General features: G+C 35.1%; 1 protein-coding gene across 1 annotated transcript; it reads left to right on the top strand.

Moving 5' to 3' along the window:
* The first annotated feature begins 48 nt into the window (after positions 1–48).
* LOC135681013 (isovaleryl-CoA dehydrogenase, mitochondrial) lies at positions 49–8,643 on the top strand. Its single transcript, XM_065195267.2, has 12 exons — positions 49–241; positions 741–830; positions 1,084–1,135; positions 2,082–2,251; positions 2,358–2,451; positions 2,803–2,933; positions 3,581–3,677; positions 4,188–4,281; positions 5,443–5,524; positions 6,408–6,512; positions 7,446–7,518; positions 7,943–8,643. Exons 1-12 carry the CDS (start codon positions 89–91, stop codon positions 8,077–8,079), a joined length of 1,278 nt encoding a protein of 425 aa, XP_065051339.2. The 5' UTR covers positions 49–88; the 3' UTR covers positions 8,080–8,643.
* Positions 8,644–10,626: the final 1,983 nt, after the last annotated feature.

Consider the following 10,626-nt stretch of genomic DNA (forward strand, 5'->3'; position numbering starts at 1 on the left):
TCCGTAAACAATACTTTTCTAATCGCCGCTGCGGAGAAGCTAGTCTCGTATTCATTTATCATAACAATCTTGCGTGTGTGAAGCAAAGATGGCGTTCCTGTCGAGGACCACTCATCACGTACGCCGTGCTGTTTTCCAGACTGTTGCCAATAAATCTCAGCTAGCTCCTGCCGCAGCACAGAGTCTGCCTGCAACCGGAGTGGATGATGTTCTTTTTGGACTCAATGAAGATCAAATTCAGGTCTTTACCTTTACCAACAACATTGCGTAATTATAATAACATATCGGATATCGCTAGTTTGTTTCGAAAAAATTACCCGTTCCCGACACGATGTTTGATAGAGCTTAAAAAATAGCATAGATAAATCTTTATTTCAAGAGCCTCATTTTTAAGAGGGCTATAGTTTCGACTGCTCTGGCTTGTTTGAGACTAAGAATATTTTGTGAGAGGACTATTTGGTACCTACCTATCGATACATGGGATTCATTCCTTGAAATCACCAATCGCCAATGTACGCAAATCTCGTTTTATTTTCTATGACCAAGCCAAAACAGAACAAACCATATGTCTGAGAAAGCTGGCAGAGAAAGCAAATGAAGAATATCTGCATGAATGTATTACATTTCTGTTATCCTTAAGTTCCATTTCTAAGTTTTAAATAATAACCTCTATATGTTTTTGATGAACGAGTTATATAGCCATGCATTTAAATTTTGGTCTAATTCTAATTTTTGCATAGCTGAGAGAGACCATTTACAACTTTGCACAAAAGGAGCTTGCCCCTTATGCTGACCAAATTGACAAAGAAAATGGATGGCCAAAAATGAGGGTTAGTTTTTATTTTATTCTAGGGTGCTAAAGGTTAATCATCTTTTTTTTCATTCTGATTTTTGATTGCTTAAATTCTTAAAACATAAAGCATTTTGCATGAACTGAGATGCACGATAATGTAATGAGGAGATGCATGAACTCAGAATCAACAATTTTCATAATACCATATCCTCTAAATATCTTCTTCCAAGTTATGCTACTAGAACTTTGATTTCCAATATATTCCTTCAAATATGTGTTTTCTTTTGAAGGAGTTCTGGAAAAAGCTTGGAGATTTAGGGGTCCATGGAGTAACTGTTCCAGGTAAGACATCAGTTCAAAGAAGCAATTTAAATACAGATTGGGAAAGTTCTAAAAGAATAAATCATTAAGGTATTTTTTAGAGTAATATCCAGATAACTAAATTGTATGAACTAAATCAGTTTGTGATAAAAATTTCTTGTGCAATGATTTCCAAATGTATTATTCTATGTTGAAAATTTTGTGAACAACAAATATGTGCAGCATTTATCACAAAAAAGAGACATCAAAAATTCTGAAAAATGCTACTAACGATGTTAATGCCGCTGAGAAATTCCATATAAAATACCCCCTTATACACAGGGCTGCATTACTAAGAAATATTTAAGCGAGTATGACCTTCAATTGGAATAACTTTTGACAAGAGTGGACACACTTTTCTAAATCACTTCTAGCAAGGAGATGATTTCAATATTTAACAAGAATCAAGATTTACTTTTCTCCATTTAAAGTTTCTTTCAGCCAGCTGTCTTAAACTGAAATAAAACTGAATGTGTGACTAGTTGTCTAATGTATATTATGTTAATTTTTGTCAACTTATGCTTGTTCCATTTTTTGGATATTTCTAACTTTGGTTTTGGTTATGTTATCATGATAAGTCAGCCTCAAGCCTCTAGATAAGCTGCACATTGTCACTTTCCCTCTTGATAATTAATGACTTTTGCTTTTGACGATTCTACTCTACAGTGAAACCATACATCCTGTATAATTTGTTCCCTTTATCATACCTGTGTTGTTGTAAATTTATTTAGTTCAATATATATAGAACATAGGATATTTCTATATTTCTACAAACTAATACATTTAATAATTACAGCTTCTATTTTGAAGATTAATTTGCATTGACTGGCAGAAGCTGACAGGCACTAATTGCAGTTCAGTCCATCCCATTGTCTTATTAGATTTTTAAAATTTATGGCCTTAAACCCTACTGTATGCTACTTTACAGAATCTGATGGAGGTTTGGGTCTTGGTTACTTTGAGCATGTCATCATCAATGAGGAACTAAGTAGAGCTTCAGGTGCCATTGGTTTGAGCTATGGTGCCCATTCAAATCTCTGCATAAACCAAATCACAAGACACGGTTCAGAGGAACAAAAGGCAAAATACCTACCTAAGGTTAGTTTATGTTTCTTATGAAGTTATCAAATAATTTTTAGGTCAATAGCAAATCCTTTATAAACGATATGTTGTGAAAGATCCTGAATAAAGATTTTTCTTCTAGCTCCTTTCGGGAGAGCACATTGGTGCTCTTGCAATGAGTGAACACAATTCAGGTTCTGATGTTGTTTCAATGAAACTTAGAGCTGATAAACAAGGTGCGTATGTTTGAATTTTGTATCCACCACTTTCTGTAGGTTTACAGCATACACCTTTATTGGATAGAAAAGGACCAAACTTTTTCTTAATGACATTTGTATCTTAGATGATTATATTTTTTGTTTATTGATTGAGAAAAGCAAAGATGAAATAATGAATAACGTCAGAAATTCAACTAGCATAGCACAATCTAGCCTAGCATAGCACAATCTAGCATAGTACTCTTCAATTGAATAAACAGGACACATAATTGCCTTCCAGAGATTCAGCAACATTCATTTAGATAAAGCTACTGTTGAATTGGTATTATTACCAAGCATTGTATTATTCGAAACTTCTTTTATTTATAGGAGACTATTATGTTCTGAATGGAAGCAAATTTTGGATCACCAATGGACCTGATGCTGATGTTCTTGTTGTTTATGCTAAGACGGATATGGAAGCCAAACAGCATGGAATAAGCACCTTTCTTATAGAGAAGGTAAGATATATTTCATTCGTCTCTCAAGCCTGAGACCTGTTCAAGATACTAATATTTAAGTTCCAAATATTTCAATCATTTATTTTTGTCATAGTGTTTGTTAAATTTTTTCAAAAATTGCAAGTAAGTTCTGTGAATATTGGAGTAAAGTTAGGCCTTGTAATTCTATGGTTCCTCCTATACTAATGCGTTTTTGCAAAGTTGATTTTGAGCACAAAAATCTTTAAAAACTGTGACATTTAAAATGAATTTGGAAGTAGAAACACATCAGTCATTGAAGTCATAACTTCATTTGTTGTTTTCTGATGTAATTGTCAGAAAACTGACCATCCTTCCTCGTGCCAATGAGCAACGATTTTGAAAAGCCTCTTTTCACAAAGCAATGAAATCAATTTAAAACCAGGTTGCTGTAGCTGCAGTTTTTAATAACAAAGAACCAATCAAAGGGGCTATTCTTCCTCTTCCGTTACTTTCAATCCACATCTGGATATAAATTTTCTCCTTCCTATTTACATTATCCGAGTGTCAGGGGAAAAGTACTTTAGTATTATATGTGTCCGCCCTTCTGTGCTATCTCCTTACAGTGTGATTTTTATTTTTACTTTATTCTTGGTGATTTATTTCCTTTTGCATTCTACATATAATAGGGTATGCCTGGTTTTTCCACAAATACCAAATTAGACAAATTTGGAATGCGGGGATCAAATACATGTGAACTAATATTTGAAGACTGCAAAGTGCCAGGTATTAAAGTTTTATTAACATGACAAATTTTATCTTCAGTGTAAAATCGATATTGCAGTTATTATTAAGGCACTGCCAGGTACTACTGATATCATTATGTAACCTGTTCTATTATCAATTGATACTTGTAATATTTTTTCCATTTGCAATCATACTTGATGTCTAATGAATCTAGGACGGTCACAAAATATTCCACGATGCTTGCAATGCAGTCTTGTTTCGTTTCATTTCATTTCAAAGCAGTTAAAATATGTCATCTATCACTCTATATCCAATCATTTTATGTTCATCAGAATTTGAAACGTAAATCTTTGATGGATTGATAACTTTCACTTGTAATTTGAATATGGTTTTATCTTTTTTTGCTAACCTTAAAACTCTTGTTGTGAATCAGTATTTCCCTAACGCTGATTTTGATTCATTGTTTTCTAAGGCAAACCTTTAAATGCGTCAGAAAATAACCGGCCTAAATACTCCAAAATCTGATGATTCTTGTACATTTCCTCTTAGCGAAAAATGTCATGGGACCTCTAAACAAAGGTGTTTACATATTGATGAGTGGTTTGGACCTCGAGAGGCTCGTCCTTGCTGCTGGACCATTGGGGTAATCTTTTAGGACCACATTTTTATCCTCCTGTCTTTATGACTTCTGTCCTTCTCCGCCAATTTCCTTCTCCTGTCCTTTGTACATTAATTTTTCATAGGAAACTTTCTATAAGTAAAGAGAGCCCTAAATTCAAGTAACCGTAGCACTGATCACCCTCAACTTCAAGGGAGACTGCTCTAAAATCCTTCTTTTAAAGAAGGGATGAAAATGATTCTTTTCAACGATTACGCACTTGTTTCATTTTTAACGGTCGTAGATAAATAGAAAGAAAAGCTCCTTGTTACTTATTAGGTTTTCTATTTCATTTAATCTCGTGTTGCATTTTTGTGCTTCTAAAAAGTAGCTTTTCTGCATTTGGTATTTAAGAAGCATTTATGAAACATTTAGCACTGGACCCAACAACAAAAATTACGAGTTTTGTTTATTATAAATAATGGGTGTGACCTACTTCCTTAATCTTTAATTAAACTAATGAATTGTAATGTAAATTTACAAAAATGTCATATATGTAGAATTATAAGTCGACTTTAACTAAAAGATTAAATATTCAAAAGGACTGCCCTTACAAGGAATTTTATGTTGGTCCACTGGCTCTTTAAATGTGCTTTGAAGGATGCTCTTAAGTTTAAAATAGTTGGTTAAGGTTTTTCATACGTAGGAACTATATTACAACTTCCTGTAGAAATTTGGCCGCTTGTATTTGTGACAAACTGTTGGGATCTTCATAGTTGTATGTAGCATATAGCCATGGTTTTTTACACGTAGGGACTCTGTTACGATTTTCTGTAGAAGTTTACTAGAAGATTTGTTCGCTTGTATTTTTGTTGCGAATTGTGACATCCTCATTGTTCTATGTAGAATACTGGGTTGTGGTTTTTTACACGTAGGGACTCTATTGCGACTTCCTGTAGAAAGATATTCGCTTGCATTTGGGGTCTTTATATCTCTATGTGAAATATATCTTAATGTGTAAACGTTTGACAATTTAGCTGTTCAAATTTCAAGTTGATATTAGTTTATAGATTCTTTTAAAAACAGACTTCATTAATCTAAATTTTCATCTAGTCAATTAATGCAATTATCAACCAATTTATCGTCCGTAATCAGCTGCCTAGCCTTATCCTGCATTTTGTATTGTCAACCTCTACACGTTTTCAGAATTATGCAAGCCGCCCTGGATATTGCATTTCCTTACTGCCATATGAGAAAAGCCTTTGACACACCAATTGGCCACTTTCAGGTATGCACCTAGTATATTTTATTTCATTCTGTCAAACATTTTGCAATAATTCTTACATTGTAGATTAAAAGTTATAGGTATGTTGTTTCACAATGTTTATATAAACTTCAGAAGGAAAACCACGACAAAAAACATGAATAGACAGTCCAATGTGATCATTAACATTACAGTGATATAACGATTTGTGTAGGCCATGTTTGATACAAGCAGATTTAACAATACCATGTTGGTTATTTAATGACTAAGACGCATAAGATTTTGACTATACCATATTTGATTAGAATGTTTTGAAACAAGCCCTTTGCCAGGCCTGTGGAGTAAGGATTTCAAACTCCCCAGATCTGTTGCAAGTAGACTTTTCAGCAATTTGTTTTAAATTTTTGCTTAGCGGCAAAAGGTTTTTGAGCACCTGGCACCATCTTAAGTCCTTCATGGATAATAAGAGACCCCAATAAAAACTTTTCCAATAAAAAGGGATAGCTTGACTCAAATTGCCATGTCAATCAAATGAGAACGGGGAAAACCCCATTCATCATTTAGAGACAAAATTCTCTGGTTGGCAAACAGCTGGTATTCTCTTGCTCCAGAGGTGGCATCGCCAACCCCATGCCGCCCCTTGGCTACGGGCCTATGAGGCGAGCTTGTCTTAAGTTTAGTATAGTTAAGTAGTTTTGTATTAGATACTCGAGCAGGGATTCATCGTTTCAAGATTTTTTTACATGCTTAAATATTTTTCTTATACACTTATATACTATAATGAAAGGAGAATCCTATTTCAAGACTTGTAAGATACCAAATATTTGTTTTTTAAGCCAATACGTTGTAAACTTGGCTATATAGATACATCTTTATCAAGATATATTGGTTACTTTCTCTGTTATAGCTTATGCAAGGGAAAATGGCTGATATGTATGTTAGACTGAGTGCCTGCCGTTCATACGTCTACACTGTTGCCAGAGCATGTGATCAAAAGCACTTCAATAATAAGGTAATTGAAATTACTGTTTTGCCAATCTATCATATAGTGCTCGATGCCATTTAGGCAGAACTGTACACGAGTTGGTGTATAGAACAGGACGGTTCTGAATTGCAACTCCGAGTATCACGCTTAATGCGAGCAACTGTTTAGCGTCATATATCTGTTTCTTGTATAGTAGTCTATGAAAACTTCTGTTTACCAGTCTGTCATATAGTGGTCGTTATCGTATAGGCAGAACTGTACCCGCTTAGGTGTATTGAAAAGAACTGTTCTAAGTTACAAGTTCCACGCTTAATGCGATCATTAGGCAAATAAAAAATATGATAAATGCGTTTCCAGTCTCTGCTAGGTGTTAGTATCCAGCCTCCGTGTATTTACTGTTTATGCTATATACTGTTAATTGGTTTGGTAGAGAAGGCCCTGAGAGAGAAGAATAAAACTATTTCTCTAGTTCTTCAGTCGCAAAGCTGACTAATTTGCATCCAAACATTCTTTATATCAACGTAACAGAAGTATCCAACAGTTCATTGACAAAAGATACAAACAGAACACAATATATTGTTAATCTTATATAGTGTTGTTACCCTTTAATCTCTGCTTGATTCAGATATTAATGGGACTATTCGGGCTTTTAACACTGTCTATCAGAACATTTGATATTAATAATATTTATGGTAATGGATGTAGTTTTCCGACAATTCAGTTTTCTCCAATACTTAAAGCTTATTGAACTCTACTTATCAATCTAAATTTGTTCGTGGCCCCATTGAAATGCCTGTAATAAACCTGACGCACTTACATCGTTTTAATGCCTTTGCTTCAGTGCCGTCAATCCTCGATTGAGTGATCCCCCCCCCCCCCCCGAAATAAGCACTCTCTTGAATGACAGCTCATCTGCTTTGTTTGTATTTAATTTAACCGCTGTTTTCTCTGCAACTGTAGGACTGTGCTGGAGTTATCTTGTATGCAGCAGAGAACGCGACTCAAGTTGCCCTGGAGGCAATCCAGTGCCTAGGTAATAATATTCTTAATTATCATCTAAGGACCTGGCTTGATCAATGTACCTGACACGTGCCGAATAGGCCTAATAATAAAACCCGATCCTTATTTGTAGAAAGAAAACGATAAATTACACTTATTTGTCCCTAATACCCGTCTTTTTGACTCATTTCATTTACAATATTTGTCCCGATTAAGTTTCAGATTATATGTTCTCCAAACGGACCTGTCACTTGACAAACATTAAGCGAAAGTATTAAACTAAGAGCAATGTGTATTAAAATGCCTAATTTACAATTAGATGCAATCCTAACTGACTTTGAAAATAAAAACAATTCGAGACATGCGTCACAACATCTACAGTGTGGATCCACAAATAATAAACCACTTTTATAAAACTTTAAAGCTCGATTTCTGACATTTTTCTCCTTTGCTTCTAGGTGGAAACGGGTACATTAACGACTACGCGACTGGACGGCTTCTAAGAGATGCCAAATTGTACGAAATTGGCGCAGGAACAAGCGAAGTTCGTAGACTCATCATTGGTCGAGAGCTAAACAAACAATATGCAGAATGATAAATATCTTCCTGTCTTCCAAAATACCTGTGTTACTTCGAAGTAAACCGAGGTTTGTTTAAAGTTAACTAAGTTTGAAGCGCCTACAAGCGATGTTGTATTCCCCAAGGGGTGCTATTCACCATTCATACCTATATTACGTCGAAGTAAACCGAGGTTTGTTTGATAGTTCACTAAGTATGAAGCGATGTTGTATTCCCAAAGGGCGCTGTTCATCATTCTTTTACTCTCTAGTGAGATTCACGTTACTAGAATTTCCGAAATTTTTCGTTCGATTGCGTGTGTTTATCATTCCCCGATGAATCGCACGTGGTCAGTTTTTGTCGAGCTACGGTGGCCGCACAATCTTTAACATTTTCGTCTAATCCATTTACAGTGCCATTACTTTGAAGTAACGTAGGTGAATTGGAAGATTCAAATTTGTTTGTGGGTGGTGGGATTTATGGCTATCTGTGAAACTTGTAGTACTTCAGTTGTACTAAATGTAGTCCGTTAGTAAATGCATGCTTGTAAGTATTTAAGTGGTATGGTCTTATAAGATTTGAATTATATTTGTATCCTTCACGTATTTGCTTTGATCACTTATATCTTTTTGAGCATAAAAAATGGGCCAACGTCCTGAAATTTCCTAAAATACCCTGAGAAATATGGGTCCTAAAACGTTCTGCATGAATTGAAGAGTATATCTGGGAGACCTCTACTTTCTCCAGATAAATGTATCGAAAAATTCCAATAAAAGATCGACAGAAATCATCTGTTAAATTTTTTGATTTCTTTTTCGTCTTTTACGTTTGTGCAAGGACTTGAATATCCTTTTTTCTGTTCTAAACGCCTGGCTGCTAATAAGATTTCAAGAAATTTGAAATCGCGTTCATTTGAATTTAGACTTTTTCTTAAGGAAATATGTTAGATCAGAGAATATTCAGTTTGTTGATGGTGAGGGAAAGTGCGCCACCATTCTTTCTAGTTTTTTATGAAAAGTGAATGCAGGAACTTTGCCTGTGGTGTAGAACAGAGCTAAATATATGAACCTCTGTTTTTGTTAATTCTGAGAATTAGAACTCGAAACAGCTTTAGCTTGAGGTCATTTTTATTAAAAAACGATTGTACCCGAAAGACAAAAACTGTTTCTAGTGTTTATTTTAAAACCACCATTACTTCTCTACTTGTTTTTTTCATTTCCCTTCTTCTCGCTTCTAATTTAACTTTTCCAGCAGGATTCTTTCACAGAAGGCAGGTGCAGATTTCCATAATATGGTCTTTTTCTTGAAGGCAGGTGGGAGATCTGTTCCCTTGTAATTTTCTTAAACGACCAAAATTACTCAGGATGAAAATGCTAACTTTTTCAACAATAGCTTGCACAGTTGCATCGCTGTTAAAGTGAAAACCCAGAGTTCAGAATTTTTAAATATCCCACCTTTTTGTGACAAATATCCCACCTTTTCGTGACTTTTGAGTTGGCGGAAAATAGCTCGGTGTATTTTGTGTTAGTTTTTAATTTTTGAATAGATCGAATGTTTTCGTTCCTGAAAAGAAAAACCCAAGTTTGATAAGGAGATATCCGCTTTTAACATCTTACTTTTCATATTGAAAATAGAAATTAGGCTGCCTGAAAGTGTTTGCATGATCTTCAAGTTGGTGAATCTCCATTTGTCCTAAGTCATGCAGGCGTTATTTAAAAACACCTGAATCAGGCGTAGAAGCATTCTGTTTTTAAAGATAGCATTATCAGTTGGTTTTCTGTGGGGTACAACGATTCTGTTCGATCTACGCTGTCTGGAATAAAACTGTCTGCGATAGATTTCATTCGCTCGTGCATAAAAGCCATTATCAAGCTCTGAAACGGTTGAAACGAAATATGAATGTTTTCATAAGTGTGTAGTTACGTGTAGCTTCTTTATATTGAGTCTAGATAATTTTGTACCCTTTTATGTCTATTCTTCGTTATCCCTCGCACCAGTTCCTACTGAAAAGTATAAGAAACTCTTGGTCATTCTGATATTATTGTAATGGTGGTTTATTTTTCAGTTTCATTGCGCAGCTTTTGCTAGATGCACCTATAGAAACTATTCTCCATAGCAAAACCATTTTTTCCGCTGTTTCTCTGCCTTCCCCTCCCCCTTTGTTCGTTGGTATAATTTCGTGAAACCCCCTTTGAGCGTACGTTTTTCACAGTCACCTTAATCTCTATCTACAACAGTAGCATGGCACAGGTGCGCCGAGAGGAGGCAGGAGGCGTTTTCCCTAGCTAAGAGGGGCCTAAAAAAGTTATAAGAAAGTCCATAACAATAACAAAAACAGTCACAGTTTTAATGACGTCATCAATTACCCTCTTTTATCCAAGGCCCCAGAAAGCTCTCGGTGGGCCCAGCGTATTTACAGAAAGTACGTTATTCGACAAACGAATCGCAGATTTAAACACAAACAATTCCCTGAAGCTGCAATCTAAGCTATTGCAAGTAAGTTACTAAACATAAGTTTGACATAGTACAATTTTTTCCAGATTTGCTTTAACATAATGTTCACAGATATTCAGAGTCATTCCCT

Source organism: Rhopilema esculentum, chromosome 18, assembly GCF_057945365.1.
Source record: "Rhopilema esculentum isolate cy_ngs chromosome 18, ASM5794536v1, whole genome shotgun sequence".
Lineage (NCBI taxonomy): Eukaryota > Metazoa > Cnidaria > Scyphozoa > Rhizostomeae > Rhizostomatidae > Rhopilema > Rhopilema esculentum.